General features: G+C 34.2%; 1 protein-coding gene across 10 annotated transcripts in view; it reads right to left on the bottom strand.

Moving 5' to 3' along the window:
* LOC118744410 overlaps nt 1-27,515 on the bottom strand; it is a 397,231-nt gene that overhangs the window by 313,584 nt on the left and 56,132 nt on the right. For 9 of the 10 annotated variants that reach the window (XM_036477408.1, XM_036477411.1, XM_036477409.1 and 6 more), the window contains exon 3: nt 9,135-10,017. In XM_036477408.1, coding sequence (XP_036333301.1) covers nt 9,135-10,017 — 883 coding nt within the window. Of the gene's footprint in view, nt 1-9,134; nt 10,018-24,253; nt 24,317-27,515 lie in introns of all 10 variants that reach the window. The other variant, XM_036477417.1, reaches the window with a different exon arrangement.

Here is a 27,515-nt window from a genome sequence, read left to right as displayed (position 1 = left end):
TCCGACGAACTGATAACCTCCTCCTTTTTTGGAAGTCGGTTAAAAATACTGCATTGTAGGGGAAGATATTCTCTACATACTTGCAGTGGGAAGTACTAGCTAGACTAATCACTTTCGAGTAATCAGTTTTTATAGTTTTTTTTTTTTTTAAGTCTGATCAATAGCTTGCGCACTCACTCGTACCAGGCGTATGTGTAACTTTACTTCCTTCCGATATTTTTTTGCGCAAGTCATGGGCACTTAAAAAAGATTTTCCTTAAAGCGATATCTCTAAAACGGCTCAACAAAAAAAAAAATAAATAAATAAATAAAAAACAGCGAGACCTCTAAAAAAAAAGTATGGAAAACCATATATGCAAGAGCCAAATGGTGATCGAATTGGGCTGGAATGCCCCGTATATAAATGCACATACAAACATAGATATGTACATATTTGCATGTTTTTGTTAAAATGTATTCACTTTCTTTGCTATGCGGTACTTACAAGTTGCAGCAACGCCTAGAATGCGTGCGTATTGACCGCGGGCGGCAAGTGGGTTCAAGTGCAAGTCTATCGGGCATCAAACGCCCGCGTTAGTTACTTTGTGCCTGCCAATAAGGTGCCATCACCTTCACTTTGAGTTGTTAAACATAAATAGCTGTTTTGTTACTTTTTGATATTTTTATATGTTCAATTTTGTGTGGGAGTCTCTGTGCTTTATTGCTGTACATATGTACATACTCTATTTACAATTACAATCACACATAGCGATTCTGGCATGTAGCTTTTGTTTACAGCCAAGAGCCGCGAGCCTAAAGTTCCTAAATATATGCGTCGCCGGAAGTGGTTTTTAGCCACAATGCATTTGTTTTACGACCAATCTAAAATTTGCAATATTGTGTTTATAATTAAAATGATCATTACGTTTAACATCAAAAAAAATTTGTTCGGCTCTTGGGGTCATAAAAGTCTAGACTAAACATAAATATTGATTTATACACTAATTTAAAAATGCGCAGTTCGTTTTAGCTGAGACATTCAGCCTCATTGCGAAAGACGTAAATTAGACCAAATTGCACGACTCAACAACATTGGAAAAACTATCAAGTTTTTCCGTTTTAATTCACTTGTCCAATCGAAGTTTTAGGTAATGCCATGCAATTTTCAACAATTAAATTGCTGTCACCTAGTTGGTACGATCTTCCACGAAAGTTTGCATTCACTCTTTTTCATTATTCCATGTATCAGCATTGCTCAGATTGAGGTTGCCATCATACAAAAGCATAGGCAAAAGTACGATTTGTGGACAGTTTAAGATTTCGTGGTAGTTTGTAAGGTAGAAATATTGGGTAGGTTTACGCAACCGAAGCAGATCGTGTAAACGTATTATTTCGAATAGAGAAGTTGGTATGTCCGTCACTATTGGGGGTCTAGAAAAACACTTTCTTTGGCTAGTTCTTCCGCTCTTTCGTTACCTTCAATAGACCTTTGTGTCCTGGGAGTTAATATATGTAAGTGAATAATTTTGGGAATGACTAAGCTTCTTGTTGGCACGTTACAATCTACAACGGTTTTCGAGTAAGTACTATTAAGGTACATACGTACATATGTAGGGTCTTTATGGTTGCCTGATTGTCAATGCACATACATAAGTGTGTATCCGCTCATTCGGCGAATTCAATTCCTGCTGCTGTCATTATTGCCGAATTTCAGCTTCAAAGCAGTAAACCGGGGCGCGTAATCCTTTGTTCATTTTTAAAAGGTGTAATATGTTTTGACTTATCTACCACCTCCATACCCAAGCTCCAAGAAACCTTTCGAAACGCAGATACACTATCACACATGTACATTAGACTGCATCACTCCCCATACAAAAAAAAAATATAAAAAATCGGTACTGTGTTTCAATTGGAATTATAAAATCTATTATATTTAAAGACGTCCACCAAAATATTTCGGCAAAATATTGAGGTTTACATGAGCTGGACCGATTTGAAAATACCTCCAAAAATGGAGGTTTTTATGAATAAAAATAGTTTCTTATAGATTTGTTTGAAAAAACTCCCTTCGAAATGACAAAACAGTTTAAGCTTAAAAAATTTGCATAAAAATATTTAAACAAAATGTAAAAAATTTCAACGGAATCGCAATAATGAGATTGTTGATGCTGTTTTTTAACTTTTTTCAAAGATTGGTATAAGAAAAACTTTAATAACTGAACCTAAACTATTCCGATTTAGACTTGTGAGGTATCATTGGAAAGGTATTTTCTAACCCTTTTTATTTATTTGCTAATAAACTGATTCAAAGCATAAAGGAGAAAAGTAGGATGAACGAGCGTCATTCCAAGTTCAATTAAGATGTGTTAATATTAAAAAAAAAGGGACTTGAATGACTTTTTTGAACCGAAATAAAAAGAGTGCGAAAATACCTTTCTATTGAGACCCATAAGTCTAAATCGTAATAGCAAACTAGAACAAAAATCTTATTATTAAGATTCCCTTGAAAAGATGTTTAAATATTTTTAAGCAGATTTTTTAAGCTTAATCTGTTTTGTCATCTGAGGGTATTTTTTTCAAAAACTATTTTTATTCATAAAAAAGTCACTTTTGCAGATATTTTCAAATCGGTCCAGATCACGCAAATTTTAATATTTTTCCGAAATATTTTAGATTTTCTACAAAAACTAAAATCCGAGAAATCTCTGTGGGAAGTGAAAATATATCAAAGAGCCTTTTAGTGAGCAACGATGCTTTCGGGGGAAGCCTTACTACGAGATAATGAAGAAGAGTTTTCCAACTTGAATGAATAGCTTAAAGTGGCCCGGGTCAAGAATTAGTCGTTTTAAATCCAGTGTTTCCTTTGACGGAATTATGGTTTTATTCGAAAAGTGGCAGAAAGTGATTGATCAAAGTGACACAATTAAAATTGATTAGTATCGCTCTGGAACACACGAAATAAAACGAAATTACGAGTACTTTTACAACAACCCAGTACGAAACCATTAAGTTATAAAAACAAGTTAGTATTGAATATGAAAAAAAAGCAGATTCTCTACACATTGCTTAAAGTGTATTAAATTTTGACGCTTTTAAACATTCAAAAAGGTCACTAGAACAGGTTGTAAAGATAGAGGTGACCTCCAAGATAACGGACTATAAGGGGTCAACAAACTGTACCTCTACAATTCGCAAAAGAGCCCGAAAAAAACTGCGTTTTATCAATTCCGGCTCCAATGCTTCAAGAGTATATGGGATTAATAAAGCAGTTTTTAGCGCCTTCCCTTTGAGAATTATATCCATAAGTGATTGATCCACAATCCTTAGGAGCAGTTTTACACTAACTAATCCAAATTATAAGCTTAAGCCAACGCTATAATGTTGAAAACCGTTTAGAACGAAAAATAAAAAAGATGCAGAACTTGTGAATTGAATATGTGGAATACCAAGGAGAATGCTTTTTCTATAACTCTCTTTGTTCATTCAATTGAAGTCCCGCGTTACTTTTCTTTTTTGTAGCGGCTACTTAGCTTTCAAAATGTTTAGACTAGCCTAGACCAGCTAGTCTCCAACACATTTTTGTCAGGCTAAATTAACTAACGATAGACTCAAAAAGTTTTTGGTTTCGCTGCGGTCGGACAAAAATTATCGAAGTGTTTATTGAGTGATTTATAGAGGGGCATAGGAAGAGAAGTTTAGTTTCAAGTGGATTCCCTTCATTAATATAAAGGAAAAACATAAATATGTTGGAGATCAAGCTTGGATAAGTGCTGCAGTATCCAAACCATATCTGTGCTAGAGCTTCTGAGATTTTGCGAGTAAGGAAGTGCATAATCTGTTTCTTCTCCAATCCTTCAGGCTCGTAAAGAAGTCCACCACCACCAAATTGTCTTGGGTTTTAACGATCAAATTTTCTGAGACGACAGAGACATCCTTTCCGCTCCTATATTAATATCTCTCATAAATGATATGCAGAGCTCTCTTGTGGATAGCATGTCATGGAGAGCCTTTTAAAATTTATTCTCCATTGTTTTTAGCTTTTGGATAAATTGAAAGCGACGAAAATGAGGTACTTGTGAATTGAATATAGTTAGATATACATAAATATGTATTACCAATATACTCTCTTATTATAACAATTATCCTGATCTATTTGAACTACTTTGAATCCTTATTTTCTCCACATCGCACTTCTTAAAACCGTTTGCATCTAACTAGGATTCGTTTGTATGTCTGTCGCATGGTTTATCTCATGGGAAATCAGCTGACCTTTCACTCTCACTTTGTCAGCTAATGTAACTGATCGACTATATCAGGGACTGCGGGAGTAATTAAAAATGATAAATTATCATCTGTCACAGTGGCAGTATCAATAATACTGCCATTTTTTTTATTAAAAAACGCGTACGTCATTTTTTCACACTTATCTTATGTAATCTTTGTTCAGCGACGGACGAACAACAGACAGGTTAATCAAGGAAATTGTAAAAGTTGCCTGGCAAATGTCACAGTTCCACATAACTGATCGGCTAATTAGCAATAAAAAGATAAAACAATAATAAAAACTGTGATCGATTAAAGTGCTATTCAAGTGGATAAAATGTAATAATGGTCGATAATAAATGTAAAAGAAATTAAAATTGAATTGCTTGAACCAATCACGTGAGAGCTGTTATTTAGCGAGAAAGTGAGAGAGCTGTGAACACAGAGGGTATGGAGCAGGGTTGCCACTGACGAAAAAAAATATCTACCATCCACTTGAAAAAAATCTACCAAATCTGGGAAATATCTACAATTAACTTTTTTATAATTATTTTAATAAAAACTATAGTTTTGTTATTTTTTTATTTTTTTAAATTAAAACTATAGTTTTTTTTATTTTTTTTTTTTAGTTATTTCAATAAGAAATTAAATTTATTTAACTAGTTATACGGTATTTGAGTCATATTATTGGCATATTCTCAGTTTCCTTCAACGAAAAGCGGAAGTGATGAAACTAAAGCCAACAATGAAACTTCATTATTTGAAAAACTTCAACTCAAGACAAATACAGTGACTCAAAAAAGTGATTTTTTTTTAATATTCGCAATATTTTTCGAGTAAAAATATTTTGTTGGTTTAACTAAATCCATAAAAATCGAGGATTCAAACTATATACAACATATAGAAAAATTCCAAAAATTTTCGTGTAAATTTAGAATTTTTTACTCTGAATTTTTAGAACAATGTGCTGCTTAAAATTCCCGTTGATTTTTTTTACTTTTTTTCCATTGATAAAAAACGGCGTTGATTTAATTATTTTTGCGAACAATCATAGTGCGTAATTACATACCAGTCAATTTTTTCTTTATATTTAAATAATCATTTAAAATATTGAGGCAATCAAAAGCTCCTCGGGATTCCAGTAAAATTAGTTTTGAATGGAGCGCGATATGTTCGCAGTATGCAAAGAAATTTATAATATATTTGAAGATAACTACGAAAAATAAGTCGGGAACGGAAAGTTCATCAAAAATCTACCAAAATGAGAAAAAATTTGCCTTTTACCAACCCAAATTTTTTTTAACAATTTTGGTAACAATTTACCAAAGTGGCAACCCTGGTATGGAGCGCATCGCTATCTACAAAAATAATAATAATAATAATGCAACGTTTGCCGAAGCACAGACGCATTGACGACAACTACAAAAGGCAGAGTGTCCACAAATTGCATTCATATGATTAATTTTTAATAAATGAGTAAAGAAGCGCAATCTGCACATGTGTACTTACACAAGCATCAACATCACCCCGATCGTGCCGATTCCAATGTTGCATGATTGCCACTTTAGTTCGGTCGAATATTAGCGACCAACAACAAAACGAATGATGACTTCATTTTCAAATTCACAAACAAAAACAATTCATTTTAACTAAATGCTGACTTAATCGTCGTCGACGTCGCCATAAAAATAACCGAAATGTAAATAAAAATAAAAAGACGAAAGCAAATATAAACGTAAGGAAAAAATTAAAAAGACCAAACAACAAAATTAATATGAAAAATCTTAGCAGTCATCGGTAGTGCACACGGCGATGTGCGATGTTAACGGCAGAAAAAGTATGCTAAATTACCTCGTCTGCTACAACTGACTAATGACAACAATTATATTAAAAAAAAAAATACTTTAAAAATTTACATATCGCAAGATCGCATGCGCTGATTTTTTTGGTGGACAAAATCGTAATATGGACAACAACAGCAATTGGACAGATCAGCAATTAAAAAAAGAAAGATTGGAGCCGATATATCGTTAGTGGTTTGTTGCTAGGGTAGCATTGACAAACACTTTTAGTGGGTTTGAATTTAACGCCAGTTTTGTATATAGGCTCTAATCCCTTAATTGTTTGTAAACTGCGCTTGACAGTAAGTGGTCAAATAAGCTGTATGAGATTCGCAGTGACATGCAATACTAAGAGCGGAAAAATCGCTTGGAGTAGGAAGTACCTATTCCGTGACTCATCATGCCAAGCAATAAACGAAACGTTCAAGTGTATCTTTTTACAGAATGGTAACAAATATGGTCCAGTTCGCACTGCTCATTCAATAAAATTAAAAGAAAATCCTACTAGTATTATAAATGTGAAAGTTGTGAGTGAGTGTGTGAGTATGTGAGTATGTGAATATATTTGTTGCCCCTTCACACAAAAACGGCTGGACGGATTTCAATGGTATTTGGAACACAGTTATATTATAGCTTGGATTTACATATAGGATATGATTTTAGGAGGCGCGCCACCTTTATAATCAATCAATTAAGAAGTCAAATAAAATATTACAACAATCTGGCTGTCAAAGGAAAGGGGTTTTAAAACCATTTTATTTTTAAAATATTTTTAAGGGGGTTGCCACCTTCTAAATTTAAAAATCCGTTAATTGATAAGTTAAATAAAGTATCACAACAATGTGATTGTCAAACAGAATCCATTCAAAAGCGGTTTTTACGGAAATATTTTTTAAAAAGGTTGCCACCTGTTCAAAAATTTAAAATCTGTTTACATAACAAATTAAACGAAATATTTTAATATGGTTTCCAACTGATAGAGAAAGCTTTATTCTAAAAATACTTTCAAAGCGGCTGCAACCTGTTTAGAAATTAAAAATCACTTTAACAAGTAAAATAAAATATTTGAATCTGGGTATCAAACGAGAGAGGTTTCATGAAGATTATTTTTGACGAGGGTTGCCACCATTTTCGGAATTTAAAACCAATATAATTGGCAAGGTGAATGAAATCAGCTTATGATATTTTGAGCAGAGGGTTGCCAGCTGTTTAAAAAGTAAAATTATATTTTATATAATAAATTCAACGAAGTTTTACAGTATTGATGCCAAACGATCAAGATTTAAAAAAAGTTTTAGTACGAAAACATGTTCAAGAGCTTTACCACATATATTCAATTTTATTAATAAGTTAAAAGACGTTACACAATATCGATGGCAAAGTAGCTTTATTTTGAAAATGCTGTTTCAAAGCCAAATTCAATTTTAAAGTATTACAAAATGGATGTTAATCGCAGGAGGTGCGAGAAAATTTTGTTTCGAAAATATTTATAAAGAGGGTTGCCAACTGTTTAAAAGTCAATTCAAATTAAATCAATAAGTTAAATGAAATATTGCAAAATGATGTAAAGTCAAATAAAATGAGACTTTATTTCGAATATTTCTCTTGTGTGAGACAAAATCAAATAGAACAAACATCAATGGAGTGTTTGTATTGATCTAATAATGGTTAACTTCCTATTAGGATAGCAAAGTGGATAAACCATATGGCCATGCTTTTATTGTCTGTAGGACAGTCGTGCAAATCATCAACATGAACAAAAAAGAGATTGACCCGCATGTGAGACGATGGAGTTGGGAAATCAGAATATCGTGAGCGCACTTTTGGTTTCAAGAGCCATCTCTGTCCCCTTGCCTTTATTAAAACAATTTGTTAAAATCCTAGGCAAAATGAGTAATGTCCCGGCAGGAAATTCTCTAATCAAAGCCCTGAATCCGTTAGATTTCCCCAACTGGGATTTTACCAATAGTGCCAAAACAGGTTCTGGCATGGAAATCCTTTCTACATATAATCTATTCCAGCGCTCAATACTATATTAATAAGCCCTAACATACAAAACTTAATCAGCCGCAATATCTTGACTTGGATAACCAGTTCGGGTGCTAGGTAGATTTTCTCTAGTTCGTTTACGAGCACAGGACAGTTTAACTGAAAGCAATTTATTTTCATAGAGTCTGGACTGGCACCAGAATAGTTTCCCTTTAAGATAATCACTTTTGTAGTTGGAAAGATTTCTTTAACTGAGATACTTTAGCAGTGTCTGGACTCGTTGCGTCCTACAAAATCCTACCTGGAGTAACCTATCCTGTTTCTGGCATGTTTTTTGACAAGGGATTTATTGGTATCGCCATGACAAGCTCTGGCAAGTGACAGCCATACAACAATAATAAGTATCAGGGCATTGGGTATTTTCTCCCAAGCTTAACTTTGTGTACTTGAGGTTAGACTGGCTTTGGTATACAAGAACTCAGCAGAGATTTTTATTTCTGCAGCTCTCTCGAAAAAATTGATCTCCCTTAGTCCCCCGATGTCCTGCATTTCCGACTAAGGCGATCTTCTGTGCATTCCCTTAAAGATATATTCAGTTTTCTCTCCACGAAGATAGTACTAGAAGTATTCTCTTTAGGAATTTCAGGTGGACGGAAGACAAACTCGAACCTCTACGTGAGAAAACTGCAGTTCAGAACATTATTGCGTTTCCTTTTCTCGAAAAAAATGTCACCTACTTATATGGCAACATTATCAGAGTGCAACCTTTTAAGGAAAGAGCACGCAATATGCATGTGAAAATGCCGAAAAAAGAAAACGAAAACTTGGCACCCCTGGCGCAGGACAGAATAAATGCAACATTATTTCAAGAAAAGAAAACGCTATTAGTTTTTACCTTCCAGCCATACTAGAGCATCGAAAAATCTCAGATGTTATTAAAAGGGCGATTAATAAAAGCTCTAAATGCTTTACGTATCTGACCACCATTTCTATTTGTAGTTGATAGATAAGTTTCATAAAAGAAAAATACATGCATAAGTACATGCATTCAATTTATCTTACCTTCATGCCATATCCATTCTCGTCCTTGCGCACCGTCAAAGTCAAATACTGAAAATGTTTCGGCGACTCCGGTATGGGAGAGATTTGCAGCTGTGGGCGTCGAGCTGAAGCCATATTAACGCTTCCCCGCTGATTACCCCCACCGCCACCACCGACGCCATTGCCGCCAACGCTTGAGCCATTGGCACCGAGGCCACCACTAAGTGGCACACTACCGCCACCCATCACTGCGAGTCCACCAACAACAACACTACCACCGGTTGGTGTGCTTGCGAAACCAACATTATTATTACCACCGCTGTTGGACACCAGAATTGTTGGTGTTGTTGGCGTCACAGGTGAAATGCCGGCACCGAATGCACCTAATGGCGTTTGTGGAATCTTTTGTGTTGGTGTGACGTTGCCACCATTCATATGTTGCAATTTACTTTGTTGATAGTTGGCCGGCAGTGGTGGTGTCTGTGGTGGTATGGATGAGTATGGTGTGTTGCGGCCACCACTGACCGATTGTGAATAATTAATTGCACTACCAAAATTATTGCCGCTGTTGTTTAGATGATTACTACCGCCACCAGTTGTCGTCGTTAACGCAGCACTGCTGCTGCTCGAGGCAAGTGATGGTGAGCGTGGAATTTTCGATTTCGATTTATTTTTCTTTGAGTTCTTCACTTTGTTTTGCTTTGGCGGTGGCAATTCGGGGGGTAAATCCGTTGTGTTTGTGCTGTTGTTGTTGTTTTTTGTATTTGTGGCGTGTAAGAGTGGTTGCTGCTGTTGTACGTGTATATCTGTTGTTGTAGTTGCAATTTGTGGATTAATGTTGGATTCTTCTGGTAGTTCATGAACCTCGTCATACTCATGTTCATCGATACCAAAATCAATTAATCTGAAATGATAGAAATGAGAAAATGTAAAAATTATTTACATGTATTGCATCAAAGAGAGAAACAAGCTTTGAAAAAAAAATTGCAGCGAGTTTTTGAAATACATATTCATTGAAATGTAGTGTGTGAGCTCTATTATTGCTTTCTCGCCAATTTTTACAAAAAGATCTCAAATCCAGCGCACTCTGGCGGATCCACAACAACAAACTTAGTGCCGGTTAATCATTATATGGTTAACATAAATCTCCGGTTAAACATCGTTATCGACGTCTTCGACTCCATGCATATAACAGGGACTCGGTAACGTCGCTTACGATGTTTAACCGAAGATTAGTGTTAACCAGACCATGAGTAAGCGGGCATTAAAAACGTTCGCAGGTATAACTACATTGATTTTTGCGAACGCGAATGTTAAAATTAATGCCGAAGCTCCGCGGTTGCGAATACGAATACGAATATTCGCAACAACCCTGATTTGGATGTCCACATGAGTATTTATATGTAAGTGTACATACCCTGACGGAAGCAAGTGATTTTTTTAATCAACTAAATGAAAGACTACTTTAAAACAAATGGAATGAGTAAATGTTTCGAATTTTGATGCTCTTTTTACACAAAGAAACAATTTGTGTCTTGGAAGTATGAAAAAGCATCTGTGAAGTGCAGAACGCAATCGTATTCATAAGAAACATACTGACTTTGAAGTTGTTTAAACCAAATGCATTTTAAAGCAAATTTAAATTCGGACAATCGACTAGCTGCATGCACACTAGGGTGCTCCAAAAACAGTAAAGTCGGAATTGTAATGCTCTCACCCCCTAGGATTGTTCTATATTGAAAAAAAGTGTACCCGAAAAGTTGTTTTTCCCCATATAAAATACATACATGGAAAATTTTGGGAGCTTTAAGCGACCTCTAAATATTTTTTGATTTCAAAATAAAGAAATAAGGGTATACTTTTTTTCGGTATAGAACAATCCTAGGGGATGAGAGCAAAAAAATTCCGACTTTACTTTTTCACATGCATTTTGGACCACCCTAATGCACACACTTCAAACTGAAAGTACATTTACATGTCTGGCTGCGGAAGAGATGCTTGCTGTTATTTGTTAGCTTCCAGAAGGCCCGGGTTTGAGTCCCAACAGAGACAACATGTGAAAATGAAAATTTTTTTTTTGTCTTTTATATAAGAAAAAGCATCCGAGAAGCGAAACATACTGACCATGAAGTTTTTTAAGCCAAATGCATTTTAAAGTAGTTGAATATATATGCAGGAAAAGGCAATTGACTGCATCCCTGGACATCGCCATGTTAAGTAAATGAGTTCCTTGCAGGTAAAATAGTGGGAATTTCAATTAGTTATCATTGAAAATAAAGTAGTTTATAAATTACTTTCAAATTAACTAAATTTTCTGCAGGGTATGTATACCAAGCATGCAGAGCGGTGACAACTCACACATACAAACATCGTAGATGTTGATCTGCACACATGCACTAATCGCGTGTGGTGCTGTAGCTGAGTGCGCAAATATGCTTGCCACAATTTGTCAACTCCCAGAGAATCAGGGTCTGAATTCCATTGCGGGCAAGATGCAAATTAAATTTTGTGTTTGTTTTTATCTTGATTGTTCACTTCACGGATGCTTTTGAACGAACGAACGCTTCATTATATTATCCGCGTGTTTGAATTGAGAATTTACCACTGTACAGTACTTTCGTTGACGTTTATAGTAAGATCAACTATGTTTCTGATTGATTTTAATATTTTTTCCCCTCAGTGTAGTTACTCTGCGTTGGATTTCGAAATTCCGAAATTCTCCTACTTTCTCGAAATTATGACTGTCAAGAGTGACGTGAGTGCCATGTCGCGAATGCACTGACTGTTTTTACCATTCAGTAGGGTGTAAAAGTGTTCCCTCCATATTTTCAGTAATTTCTAGACATCGCTAACACATTTTTTGTTCTTGAAACTTATATTTCTTACCCATCTACATAGAACTCATTTCGGATTCATATATTCTGAGCTTTCAGAATATGTTTGCGAGAACAAACCCTTTAAAGAATTTTCTGAGTGCCCAGAATTTATGAGTCTAGAATGAGTGCTTCTTTCGTCATAAATATGATTCCGAGACCAATCAACCCGACTGACACATTTCGGACTCTTTCTGAGTGGAACAAAAGTAACAAAGGTCACGTAGAAGTAAAAGTTTATTAGTAATCAGAATTATGTACATATATAGAAAAAATGTTTTTAAGACTCAGAAAGCGTCATATTTCAGACTCTAATATGACTCCTAAGTTGGAGTCATATTGGCCACCCTCCTAAGAAGGGAAATATACTCATTGAGCTCATAATGAGGATTACAACTCAGAACTCTGAGCTTTTCTGTCTCTAAAATGAGTCCGAATATTTAAAGGGAAGCGATCTTGCACATATGTATGTGTGCATTGTCATACATATGTATGTATGTATGCGTTTATTTACAAAACAAAAAATCCAATCTAAATTTTTATTGGAAATAATGTGTAAAAATTAAGTGGCTAAGAAATGGCGTCAATTTTTAATATATTTTTCTGGCGGTTCTACGCATTTTCCTCCATTCAAAGTATGAGTGAAACTTTTTTTATATGGAGAAAATTTGTTAAGATAAACCCTGCTGGCTGCCTGTAACAATGTGGCATTTGTACCAAAAAAAAAATTTGAGTAGCCGTCGACTTCCAGCTATACGCCAAATCTTTGAAAGGACTAAAAAAAAAATGATCATTTTTAATTGTGATGCCTTTTTAAGACATTATTATTATTATTACTTTTATTTTGGTGGAGGGTATAACAGAAAATAACCAAAGTTACCAGCAAATTTTAGAAAACAATGGGTTAAACAACGATTTTATTTGTGAATCACACCACCTTAACGTAGTATGAACTTAGCTTTTGGGTCACTCCACTGAAAAGAGGAAACCGACATAAATTTAAATATGTCCTAATTATCTCTATTTCAGTAGTAACCTCTTTTTAAATGACTACATTTCATTAATCTGCGGGAAAATATTAAAAAAATCAAAAGAAGCTGTAATTTTTGTATATGGAAACTTTTATTTCGTGCATAATTACTTTACACCAGTCACAAGGAGATGTCCCACCAGTCACAATTTTAAATATTTTTTAATATTTCTATGAAAATTAAGTATATAAACCTCATTTTTATTAAGAACGAAAGCGTATAATTCACAATTGATCACATTCTGGAATAAAATGTCACCCTATCTATAATGGAACGGCCCTTTTATAAATTTTTTAAGTAATAAATTGAAACGCCACCGCTTTTGGTGCCAAACGTGCATTCATCTGCCACAGTTCAGCTTTTATCTCATCATCGTTAGCTAGCCAGTAAATTATGTACTAAAATTTAACCTTCTGTATAAAAAATATACACACAAATATGCATACATGTATTTACGTATGCAAATCTTTTCATTTCCATACATGCAACTATTTATGTAAGTAGTAGAGGTATACAAACATAGTAATTTGCCATTTTCTTCCTCTTCCGTTAATTTCACTAATGTGGGAACTTTACAATTCCACCCCCTCAACGCTGAAAATTGCCACAGCGCCCGGTTCCTTGTCACTTAATTAATCCAATTGATTATGATTGTTCAGCAAAGACAAACTTTTCCGGATCTGAGCAGACAGCATGCAGAGCAAAGCGAGTAATAAATATTATTGCATACAAACATTATTTTTCCAAATTACTTTTTTAAGATTTTGGTAATGTATTTTGGGGTTTTTTAATTATTATTTTTGCTTATGTATGTATATAAGCAATTCTCAAGTACTTCAACACTTAAAGTACTTATGCAACTTGTTATAGGTACAATAGTTATACCAAATTACATACACATAGTCATTTGCCACCACTTTCACTAATATTTACTGATAAACCGCCTTCGGAGTTGCCTTACTGCAGTTTTGTGTATACATATTTAAATCAAATCACTTAACGGATTTACCAGTTGGCTAAGAAATGTTGCAACAATGCAAATGCAACTACAATAAACAACAAAACAAAATGAGAACAATGGTTAAACAAATTGAAGACAAAACAAAAACAAGAAATAGCAACTCAACCACTTTTATGTGACTACTTCCCGCCTACGCAAAAAATGCACATGCATACATACATACATATGAATGTAACTGCATACATACAGTGGCGGTCATTAAAAGCGTCATGCGCTTAAAATAAGACAGCCTGCTACACGCTTAGTAAAATTATCCGGTTAACACTGCTGTGGAACATTTTAATAAACTAGTTCAATATAGGGTCCAAAAGATCCCTTATGTGTTAAAGGGTTAAACATTTTGCAAACAAATCGGTTTATAAATTTCACGATGTCTCTTAGATCAAGAATTGCGCTTTAAGTCAGTTTATAAACATTGTTCAGTTACTTATGTGAAACAAGATGCACCGATACGAAGCTATTATTCAGTTTGTTGCGAAATTCTAATTGATCGTAGAAGCTCTGATCAAAATAAGTGATTGGAAAGACAAAGAAATATTAGTAAGAGCAGCAGTTCCAATTGCAGCTTTTTTGATATTGCATTGAATTGTCGGTTTTTTATTTTACCGTTCACACGGCATAATTCTTAAGAAACAATTAATTTGTTAAAAACATCAACCGTGATATTTATATACTACGTTGATTGTGAATTTTATTACGGTTTATTACAGTGCAGATCACTAGAATCGTTTTTCCAAAGACGTGTTGGATTGCTACGAACCGTGTTTTTTGTTTCCAGATATTGTATGTTCCCTGAATTCATTGGTGGTCTTCTTAATGATGATACCGCCAAACACAGTTTTGCGACTCAAAGGTGATTAAATAACTGGAAATTTCAATCATTTCAAAGGTCGATAAATCTTCATTCAAAAACAAACATATGTATTTGATTTTTAAAATGCAAAATAATGTATAAATGTACATCAGGTACTAAGTAAAATAACAGTTTTTTTTAGTGAATTGGTCAGGTAGTTACTAAAAGAAATCAATCAGTTAGTGTTTCAGTTGGAATTACTAACGTTGACGGCAAACAAAACCACTAATGTGACAATAATATATACAAATTTTAGTATGAAATCTACTTCGATCTCAGTAGCACCTTTCGAACAAATACGTTTTTAGACATATTTTGACTCCAGCGACACCTAAAGGGCCAATTGTAGGAAAGATTATTTCTATTTAGAAAAATATGTTCTTTATTTGAATCAAATAGCACTGTAAATACAGTTTTTAGAGATATGTCGACTCCAGGTGTCGACCTATCGGAATAATTTTTAGAAAAAAATATTTCCATTTGGATGATACATGTTCTTAATTTTAATCAAGTCGGACTGGGAATACAGTTTTTAAAAACATCTCCCCTCCAGAGCCGTCTATCGACTAAATTTTCGAATGATATACTTCTTTTTACGTGACTAATACATGTTCGGAATTTGAATCAAATAGAACTTTATGGTTTTTGGGGATATCTCGACTCCAAACTCCCTAAAGGGCCAACTTTCGAAAAAAATATTTTTTTTTTATGTGCTCCGAATTTGAATGAAATCGAAAAGCTAAGCGATTTTTAGATATACATCGTCTCCAGCGCCTCCAATCGGAGTTTTTTTTTCGTTGTGCACAGTAGGCACCAGTGCAAATCAATTCCTTTAGTAGTTTTCGAATCTATAAATTACATACCAAAAGACACACCCGGCCTTTTTATATACATATACATATATAAGAAGATTTATTATCTCGAAAACTAGTAATTGGATTTGCTTTGAATTAAAGTTTCATATAATATTTTCCAGTCAGTTAAATCTAGTGATGAAAAGACCCTAAATAAAACAAAACTGATTAATTTTTTATATGTTAATTTTCGTATAACTTTGGATTCTATATATTAATACGCTAAATAAATTTTATGGTCGTTTGTTTGGTGATTCTACTGGACCAATCTCAAAACCAAGAACACAATTGGAAATCAATTTTTCTCTAGATGATGAGAGTTCTATGGTTCAGTTTCAGAATTACGGACAAAATCGTTGTTCACAAATTTCCATATTTGTGTACAGTTGTTTTTTACAGTTGGTTTTCGCATTTTGTTTTACTTCGTATTTGAAATGAAACTTTGTAATAAACATAAATGTGATGATTAAAAAGGAAATGACAAACAGGATGAATATGAAAAAGTGAAGGCAAAATTGAAGTCAAATACGATAATGGAAACAATGAAAAATGTATATGTCGAATATCGTCATCAAAAAGATAGTTAGCCAATTATCGAAATTTATCGGGCTATCCATGTTTGCTGAGTTATCGAAATGTATCGAGTTATTCAGATTGATCAAGGTTTATTGAAACTAAGTTGTCGAAATTTTCCAACAGTTAGCGAGATATATAAAGTTTATCGAGTTAACGGAATTTGAAAAGTTAATGGAATTTGTCAAGTTTTCGATATTTATTGAGTTATCAATATTTTTTGAGTCATCGAATTTTTTAGTTAACGAAGTTTACCGAGTTAACGAAATTTATCGAATTATCGTAATGTATCGAGTTCTTTCGATTTATTGATAATTATCGAAACTTTTTGTTATTGAATCGAAGCTTTTGGAATTTTCATGTTTTACATTTTGTACTTTTTGCTCTGCATCTCCCAGCAGAGTTTTTGTGGTTTCAAAATTGGTTGAAAAATGGTTCAGGCTTGGGTAATTTGTCCAGCTAAATATTAAAGAGTTTTTACAAAAACCCTGGTTTATAGAGATGTTGTCAGTCATAAAACTGTAATGCAAATAGTGTCTAAAAAACGGTAGAAAGCCGGTCGCATTTCGACAGTAACTGGCACCCCTAAAATAATAATAGACAGGCGCATACACATATTTATTTTATGAGAAGCTGGTTTTCATGGCAGAAATACACTCGGAGGTTTGCCATTGCCTACCGTACACATTTCTTCGAAATTCTAATGTTTAAAGTTAAGTAATAAGTACTACCAAAACAAGTAAGAAAGTCTAAGTTCGGGCGGAGCAGAACATTAAATACCCGGCGCAAGTACCGCTACATGGTAAGCTGGGGTGTATCAATTTTGAGTAAATTAGCGTCCTTAAATTTCGAAATATTGATGTTTCAAGCATTTCTGAAATTTACCGTTATATGAAAGGCGGCCGTAATTTTAGTCCGATTTCAAAAATTTTCAACGTTTTGCTTTTACGTGGCAAGCAGAATAACCATACCGAGTTTGGTACAAATTGGTAGAGCGGTTACCGAGATACATATATGTGATAATAAGTGGGCGGTGCCACGCCCATTTTCCAAAATTTTATCATAAACATATTTCTTGGTAAAGAGTTGTTGCAAACATCAATTTTGGATAAATTAGCTTTAATATTTACTGATTTATCGAAGATTTTGTAATTCTCTAAATTACCGTTATATGGGATGTGGGCGTGGTTATTGTCCGATTTTAAAAATTTTCGGCCATTTGATATGGTGTACCAAGGTTAACAACTGTGCTAAGTTTGGAAGAAATTGGTGCAGCCGTTACCAAGATATACACATGTAACCATAAGTGGGCGTGGCTACGCCCATTTTCAAAAATTTATAATATTCTCATTTTTCGTCTAAAATTTATTGTAAATATCAATTTTGAGTGAAAAATCTTCAGTAGTTACTAAAATATCGCAGTTTTCGTATTTCTGAAAATTACCGTTATATGGGAGGTAGGCGTGGTTATTGTCCGATTTTGCCAATTTTCAATACCGTCCGTCCTACGCCCGAAGAAGTGCACGTACCAAGTTTCGTTAAGATATCTCAATTTTTACTCGAGTTATCGTGTGCACAGACGGACAGACGGACGGACAGACAGTCACCGCTTAATCGATTTCTCTTTTCATTCTGATCATTTATGTATACATTTGTCTATATCTATCTCGATTCGTTTTGCCTATTACAAACAGCCGCTATGTGAACAAAGTTATAATACCCTTGTGCACAAGGGCGCTCGGGTATAAAAATAATAAAAACACTATACATTTCTTTGTCCTAATTTGTTTTTCCACCATTGTATTATGGCTAACTTTGCTGTTGTGTCCCCTTAAATTAGTAGTAACTTTCTGTAAAACCAAATTGATTGCTTTTGCTTGCCATTGTGGTTGTTTTGGCTCTTGTTTATTTACAAACTTTACTGCAATGCAACGTACATACATATTGAGATTTTACTTTTCAATGGTTGCTTATGTATAAGCTGCTCTAATTGTTGTGGTCGCCATATAAAGCATATTTCAGTTGCTTTATTAAAATGCATATAGTACATTTTTAAATCAATCATAAGCTATATGTACGTACACCCATACGTTACCCCTAAAAACCATATGCAACCCAGATTTAAAGCGCAAAGAAATCTTTACAACGCGCGCTGAAAGTGGGAAAACTGTGAGTAGAGTTGAAGTAAATCTATGTACATGACGAATGGAGTCTATAACAGGGTTTTTATTTGGGGATGGAGCGTGCAGTTTAAGACAACACCGCGCATAGGACTGTACCGTTTGTTGGTGGCTATTGGCCTGCAGCTGTATTTGGCTTTGGTCACAAGTACAACGCCGCAAAAGCAATGCTGACGCAGTGACGAAAACGACCACGACAACCACGGCTATCCGCTCAGTTGAGTCTTCTAGCCGACGACACTAAAGTACGCGTGACTATAAGCCGTTTTTATGCTGCCTGTTTTATGCATAAATATTCTATGTATTTGTTTGATTTTATGACAGGCGACTGGCTTCATGGCTGGTTAAAAGCGGCGAGTACAAAGCACCACCACCACCAATACCGTCGTCGCCATCAGCATAAAGCTGAGCCATAAAACCGCCACCAGTTAATATCTGCAAATCTACAATAGCTGGGGCGGGTGGCACTCTTCTTTTAAAGGCTCTAAATTAAATGGAGGCAAATGCAATGAAAGCGTGTGCAGGACGTTTGTATTGAGGACGAAATGCTCCAAGGAGTGGAGAAATTGTGTGGCGATATATGGCTCGCGGTATGGTCAGTGCAGTGGCTTTGTTGGCGATAATGAACTGAGTCATTCCCTCGGCAAGTATCTACGCGTTCATATGAGCTGTATGTACTGCGCTCGGCTTCTTTGCTGCTTTGCAATTTTAAAGACAATGTGCTACTCTAGCGAATTGAAGGGTTGGAAAATTAGTTTGTACAATTATGAATAAACAAACATATTTTTTATCCATTCCGAAATTTAATTTTCATTCAATTTATTTAGATAAAACTGCTTTTAGTATTAGAAAAAACTCAAGCGCTGAATCGTATGAAAAATGGCACTGTGTAAAAGTGAAAATGAATTTGCGAAGCGACCTAGTATCGGTCGTAGATCTCACTCAACACAATTTTTACACTGGGAAAACTAAGCCCAAAATATGCGATATATTTCGTTTGAATACCCTTTCGTTCGTTCATGCGTACTTTTTCATAGTTTCGAAATATAAAACTAACAAACCTGGGACTTTCTGAGAGCCAACAAATAATAGCAAGCATATCCGCACACTCAACTAAAGTCGATTTTGTAAACGTGTCTTCAAATGCTGAGTTTGAATTACATTTGTTACAATCATTCAAACAAATGGAGCCGTGATGGCAGAAGTGGCATAACCCACAATTTATATTTATTTATTTTAAATTTATAATAATTTCAAAAGTGATAAATTTTGAAATAAAAGTAGCTTATTCCATATCTAAGTAGAACTGCATTAATGGGATGAATACCGTACTTTTTTATATTTGGCTTTCATGTGGACTTCCAGGCCAAGATACATCTAGAGAGTGGTCCAGATAGTGGTTTAACAAAAATCATTTTTTTCTGTATATTATCGGTTTATTCGACGAGCAAACATTCCCGTTATTTATGGGACACAATTTCATACATGTGACGACACAAATAAGCACAAAAAAAATAAACCCAAAGAATAAAAAATAGCCATAAATAAACAATAAAAAATTAACATAAGAAAACAACAAATAAACACAAAAAAAAATAAATAAACAGAAAAAAAATAAAAAATTAATAAAAAAAACAAATTAATACAAAAAAACAACATATTAATACAAAAAAAAAATAAAAACAATACAAAAAACAATAAACTCAAAAACAAGTAAACCACAAGAGAAAAAATAGAGAAAATAAGATAAATGTGACAAAAACGCAACAAAAAACGAAATCAAAAAAAAAATATGAAATTCCAGTCCAAAAAATTAATACACAAAAAAGGGTGTTTAAACACAAAAAAAGTAACACAAAAAAATAAAAAACCCCAGGAAACAAAATAACAAATTAACAAAAAATAAATAAAAATAAAGCACAAAAATGCACCAAGGAACAAATAAACAATAAACCCCAAAAAAAAAACAAATAAACATAAAAATCAAACAAACAAAAAAACAATAACACAAATAAATAAAAAAAAAACAAATAAATCCAAAAAGAAAAATAAGCAAATAAATACAAAAACAAATAAACACAAAAAATAAATAAACTCAAAAAAACAAATGAACGCACAAAAAAACACTAAAAACAAAGGAATACACAAAAAATAAACAAATGAGAATACAAATAAGTAAACATAAAAAAAAAAGAAATAAATATGAAAAAAAAATAAACATAAAAAACAAATTAACATAAAAAACAAATAAACACAAAAATCAAAAATAAATTCAAATAAATACAACTAAAAAAATGCAAAACGCGAATATACAAAAAAAAACAAGAAAATGCAGAAAACTCAAAAGTAACAAATCTAATAAATATAAATAAATGAAACAAAACTTATCAGGCATGTTCTGCAAATCGTACGATATACAAAATCTGTTCTGGAGGTTTTAAAATAAAATGGGAAAAAATTTGGCACTAAACCGATGGATTTAACGTAAATGATGTGTTTCTAGCAGTTTCGATTTGAAAGATTTAATACTTTCATTACAAAAATATAAAAATAGTAGATATAAATATAAATCGCATCGATTTAAAATCAAACGATTTGCAGAACATGCCTGTATAACTATGAATACGTCAGAGGTGCTAGGTAGGAACCCAAACCACAAGCAGCAGAAATGCCTTTTTCGGTGGCACTTAAAATAAACCCACCGACTTTAAAAACCGCCAGAAGTACCAACCACAACACAGCGGAAACTGGGCCAGAGACGGGCACAATTAAACCAGGGGGTTTAGAAATAAATATTACCTTAAACAAATAAGAAAAGGTCGTTGCCAAAAGATGGTATACATACAGCTAGAAGAAATACCGGCGGCTTCAACAAACTGAAACAAGATGATTGAGGAGAGTTGATTGAATCAAATTTGTCACTCGTATTGATCCAAACGGAAATATGCAAGTATATATGTACATACTGCAAACCTGCAAGTCCTTAAATGGCACAGACCAAATGCAGAATTGCTTTGATCTACTAAATGGGAAGAAATTATGACAAATCAAGTACAGTTCCCGGTGGCCGCTGTGTCGTAGTGCAGGGATGGGAAGATTTTTGGCAGTCAAAGAGCCAGCAAGTGCCATGCAAAAATACATTAAAAACATCATACACATGTGTTATTAAAAAGGGTCGGAGTACAAGAAATTTTAATACGGTCTTCTTCCCCTTCACGCTGGCTCTTGATGTTACCCCTCATCTAGCACCTAAATTTGCCAAGCCGGCTCCTAAGTGCAAAAGGCTCCTGGGAGCCACTTTGGCCATCTCTGATGTAGTAGTAAGCAGTGCGCGCTTCCACTCCGCAGGGTCTGGATTCAAGCCCTGGTCAAAGCAACATCGCAAAAAAAATATAGAAAAAAGGTTTTTTCTTAACAGCGGTCACCCCTCGGCAGGCAATGGCAAACTTCCGAGTGTATTTCTGCCATGACCAAATAGCTTCTCGTAAACATACAATCGCCGTTCGTAGTGGGCGTAAACTGTAGGTCCCTCATCATCAAGGCGCACGCCAAAAATCGGAGGAGAAGCTCGGCCAAACACTAACATATGTGTAAGCGCCAATCCATTATTATTATTAAGTATGTACAGTGCAATACCTCAAGTGGAGCATGGCAGTTACCAGAAACTAAACAAACAACCCATATCTGAGGTCATGTTCATCTTACAGCAAGAATATCTTTTATGTAATTGCAAAAATGTGAGAAATAGCATTTGCATATGTACATATGTATATAAACAATGGATCCATCTTGAAGTACCGATATTTCGCACAAATTTCCTAAAGATTGTTTTTGATTTCGGTCTTACACCACAACCATCTCTGTGTATCTCCGTTTAAGTAAGTGCTGATGCAGCGCAATTTAAAATAACCACCTACAGAAATGCGGATGTGTTCCTGAATTATCACGAACACCAAAATAAAAAAAAAATAAAAAAACAAATTTTTTCTATTGAATTTTTTCCCCCACCATTGCGAATAAACTTATTTCTTCTTCTTAATAGCCCTACGAAATTTCACCGTAAATATGAGTTAATCATATAATTTGCATGCTTAAATTATTATTAATTTTTGTTAATCTGCAACTGTGAAACATGAAACTTTTAGACTAAGGCATTAATGAAAATAAAAAAAAAATGTTTAATTTGCAATAAAGCAGGAGTGTTTTTACTCAATGTGCACAAAAACACATACAAATGTATCTAATGCACATATGTATATACTATGTAGGCATTTAAGACTACACCCAACAGGAAATTTTTTACTTTAGCATTTAGTCTGTAGGATAGCCATATCCAGCACGCATCTATGAATTTTTCTCTGGCTAACGAACCAGAATGTATGTGTTATTCTATATTTATGTTAAACATAAGGCAGTCGCTAAACTCACTTTCCATCACGTAGAGATGAGATCTGCGATTACAAAAATAAGGTTATGTACAAAGAACACTTCTTCCTTCAATCTCGAGTTAAAAGTATCTGAAAGGTGCTGATAGCTTTCACGACGTACATATTCTTTACAAATGAGACTTTTTACAAAGAAGAATATTTCTCTTCATCGTGCAACTAGTCCCTAGTATGCGTCGATTACGGATGGCAACTGAGCTTCAGTTGCGTGTTCGATGCCTGGGATGGTATTAAGATGACAATTGAAAGCTGGTAACTGAGTGGCCATATTGGCAACTGCATTTTTGTGGTTGCTGCAGAAATTTTGATTATTTTTTCAACTATTTCTGCAGCTTATTCACACTCAAGTCTTGATTTGTGGTACTTCGAAATTCTACATATCTAGTAAATAATTTCAGGAGTTAAAAGCACTTCCGCAAGGCCTTGCTGAGAGTCAAGAGACCTTCCACTCTACATTCCTTTCTCCTTTCTTTTTTGTATGTAGTGGCACAAATTGAAGGGCTACTTCTTTTGCTACCCATAGAACGCCTTCAAGAAGGGCTTTTTATAGGCCTTTTGGAGTAGTTCTTTTAAAGTTGCTTCTTTAATTTATAAAAATCATATATCTTTGAAGTATTTGCTTAAGGTTTATATCAAGTATGTGTTATTGCAGCTTAAAATGTTTATTGAAATTCATTTGTTATGCTAAATAATATAAATTTATGCATTCGCGTAAATTGTAAATGAGTAAGCTCTTCTAGAATGCATGCACGGAAGCACTTTTTTCAGCCCTTGTTGGGTAGGCATTTTAAAATGGTTTCACTTAGGAAGGTCTACCTAAATTATCTTCTGGGTTATTAATAAAATCTGACATCAAATGGTGGATTACTGAATGGCAACTTACGGCTATTCGACTACGGAGGTCGCCATACCGACACTGTTATAAGGATTACTTGTCATATGGAATTTAGAGGAAAAAAAGGAGTTATTTTAAATGAATTCAAACATTCATCTCTTAAAATTAAGAAGTTTTTCTTTTTAGTAGTTATGCAAAGATACAAATTCTCATTTATAAACTCTTACAGAATTTTCACCAATCAATAAGGGATCTATATGGAATTTTATTCCTTTTTTTACTGTGGCATTTTATTCTCTTTTGGCAGTTTAGAGACAATATTCTAGCTTCCATAGGTCATATTTTTCATATGAGTATAAAAGTGTGAGAATAGGCTATGCTCGAACAAACGATAATAATTTATTTCATATAAAGACTTTTCCCGGAATCATTTGGAACTAGTACCTACTTAAAAGTATTTCAACCTTTTGCTTACCTTGATTCGAAATATGTAATCATAGGGTCATTTTTTATGTAGTTAGATAATGAAAAGACTCACCTGTAAAGAAAAATAAGCAGATTGTTAGTCATATTTTATTAATAAAACAAATAATAATACTATGAATATTTAATATAAATTTGTATAAAATCCAAGAATAGTTTTAAGGAGATTTATACACAATACTACAGAGCAAAGATTTATTGTAAATATCCTGCCTCAGACCTAGCAGTTTACCAGAAGACAAAATACCAGGGGCGGTAATCATTATGAGTAAAATAATTTAAACCAGCATTTAATCATTATTTTATGATTTATATTTTTTCGCTCAAAAATAACAATTATTATTGATTTGTATTTTTTCGCTCAATGGAAATGATTATTGTCTGATTTTTATTTTTTTCGATCACGTATAATGATTATTTTATGATTTTCATTTTTTTGCTCTAAGATAATAATTGTTATTGAGTTTTATTTTTCCACTTATAAATAATGTCATTTATAAAATTGAAAAGTCTATACAGACGCAACTTACTGAAATTTTGATCTGAAAATTTTGGGACGTATCTCTTTTATTATGATTTTTGATTTAAGTGACCTATGCTCTTCACTTAATTAAAAATTAAATCAGAATAACCACACTCAAAGATGTTACACGTTCAGTCAGCTGATCAATATACACACACCACAATTTTGTGTAGCAGCTATTTACTTGTATGCCAGCCCTGCTTTTACAACCACTTTTAGCACGGTGCCGCCATATTTTAACTCACTTAAATAAAGAGCTTATGGAATCTGAAAATAATTTAAATGAGAATTAAATAAAAAATTAAATTAAAGTTAATTTCCACCTAAATGAGTTTGGAAGAACGCAGCCTTAACCTGTTTAGGGGTTTAATTTAAACTTGAAAAAGCCTTGAAAACTTCAAAGTAACTCGAAACTTTAATTGAGAGGTTAATATTTGTATGAAATGAAAAAAAAACGGTTTGTTTCATTAAAAAAAAATCCGATTTATTCGAAATTCCAAAAATCAAGATTTCAAAAAACCGCCTATAGATATTCAAAAAAACGGTGTAAGCTGGAAAACTTCAAAGTAACTCGAAACTTTAATTGAGAGGTTAAGATTTGTATGAAATGAAAAAAACCGGTTTGTTTCATAAAAAATCTGATTTATTCGAAATTCGAAAAATCAAGATTTCAAAAAACTCGCCTATAGATATCAAAAAAAAAAAACGGTGTAAGCTGGTGTGGAAAAACTGAGTCAATCACGCTTTTAACAGCCTTCGGATTGGGCCTATTCGGTTATATAAGATTATTAACCTAATCTAGCCTGTAAGCTCCACATTAATAATTTAATGAATTATCTACTTCTAATGTTTCCAACTGGGCTACGTTAATACTCGTACATATGTGCATACATATGTACATATGTATAATGGACATCCATCACTCATAATTACAAAAAAAATCGGTTGCAATGAATTTCACTTGCTCCCCTTCGCCAGTATTGGCGAGCGGGAAAGCTGCTGCTGCTGGCATTTTACCACTGACCGGCGGCTGCGTTCCACGACTACTCGGCGCGGTTTCTGCGAGTTTTTGAACTTATGTAATCGGCCAGAGTACGTGCCTACCTTCCAATTGCTTTTTTCTGAAATTTTTTGCTGCTACCACAGCTGCCATTGCTGATGTTGATACATTTTCGTTGCATTTTTACGAGTATTTTTTCTCAGCGAAAATTCGCTATCACTATTTTGGTTTTGTTGTTGTTGTTAATGATTTATTTTTCGCTTGCTTTTCGGTTCGCAAATTCATAACAAGATAATGTGTATGTGTGTATTTTTTTTTTCTTCTGGCGCACAACAGCTATTGTTGCTACTGTTGTTGATGTTGTGCTTTGCTGATATTTAATATTCGCCAAGTTAATGAAGTGAGCTTTGGCATTGTTGCTATAGCTTATATTGTTGTTGTTCGGGCATTGCCGTGCCATGACTATGCCTCACCGACCCATCACTCCCCTTACAGCCTTGTAGCCACCTCATTTAACTATTTCTGATTTCTATTTTTTTCTTTCTCGAACACCTTTTTCCAACAACTATACACTTAGTTGGTTCGTTGCTTGGCTGTTGACTTTAGGTAACAAAAAATTGTTATACATCCCAACACATATGTATGTATGTATGTAGGTATATTTTAAAAATAAAGTAATAAGCCATTTTGAGTCACTTAAAAATGTTTACATGTGCACATTTGTATGTACAGCAGTCGCCGAACTGTAGCATAATCACAGCCATTGTAGAGTTTTCAAGGCATCTTCAATTCAACTAACTTTCTTGCACGCTGCTTGAACGCACTTCAGTAGACACAAATTTATGTACATATGTATACCTGTACCTGCCACCTGTGCAGCGTTCAGACTACCGAAACTCGATTCCGGAGTAAATGACTCGAAAAATCGGAGTAAAAACGAAGTTTTCGTAGCAGATAAAAATTCTTTTATTAAATAGTATAATTTTCTGTTTATCAAATTTTTTTCTATAATAGCATTATTTGCATTTTGTTAATAAGAGTTCTTGCGAACATTAAGCTTTCAACTGTTTCGACATAAAGCCTATTCCTGCATTTATTTTTAATGAGATTCATTTCTGAAAATTTTCTTTCGACAGCGGCACCACTGTGAGGTATAATAGCTAATGTCAGCATATACTCTCTATACCAAATTGCTAAACCTACACTTTTCCGAAATATTTTTCTGGTCCTTAATCAATCCCTTTGTTTAAGCGACTTATGCATTTCCCGCATAAACAAAGAACAGCGAACACCCACACGCATTTATATTGCATTCCCGCATAAACCAAGTGCAGCGAACACACACACGCACTTGTGTTTAAAAGTATTTCGCTCGTTCTTAATTGGGTATGCATTTTTTATGCAATTCTCAAATATCTCTTCGCTGAACTTAGTGAAGTGATAAGTCGCTGGCATTTTCAGCATGGTCAACGCTAAACCAGCTTGGCTCATCACGATGGTCAACGCTAAACCAGCTTGGCTCATCACGATGGTCAACGCTTAACTAGCTTGGCTATCACACGGTGCTTTAAGCATCGCTCCCACTCCACTCCCGGAGTACCTTTTGGTATGGTAGTAAGCTCCGGCTTACAAGCCACACTGGGGCTCTGCATGAATGCATCTTCAAATAAATCCCTGCTCATTGCACAGCAGCCTACGGCAGCTAGAGCATGACTCCTCCAGTGGAGTCGC

The sequence above is a fragment of the Rhagoletis pomonella genome, unplaced genomic scaffold (genome assembly GCF_013731165.1).
Source record: "Rhagoletis pomonella isolate Grant_MI unplaced genomic scaffold, Rhpom_1.0 Rhpom_scaffold_00008, whole genome shotgun sequence".
Classification (NCBI taxonomy): domain Eukaryota; kingdom Metazoa; phylum Arthropoda; class Insecta; order Diptera; family Tephritidae; genus Rhagoletis; species Rhagoletis pomonella.
The sequence above is the reverse complement of the archived record's forward strand: the minus strand, read 5'-3'. Positions and strand labels throughout refer to the sequence as shown.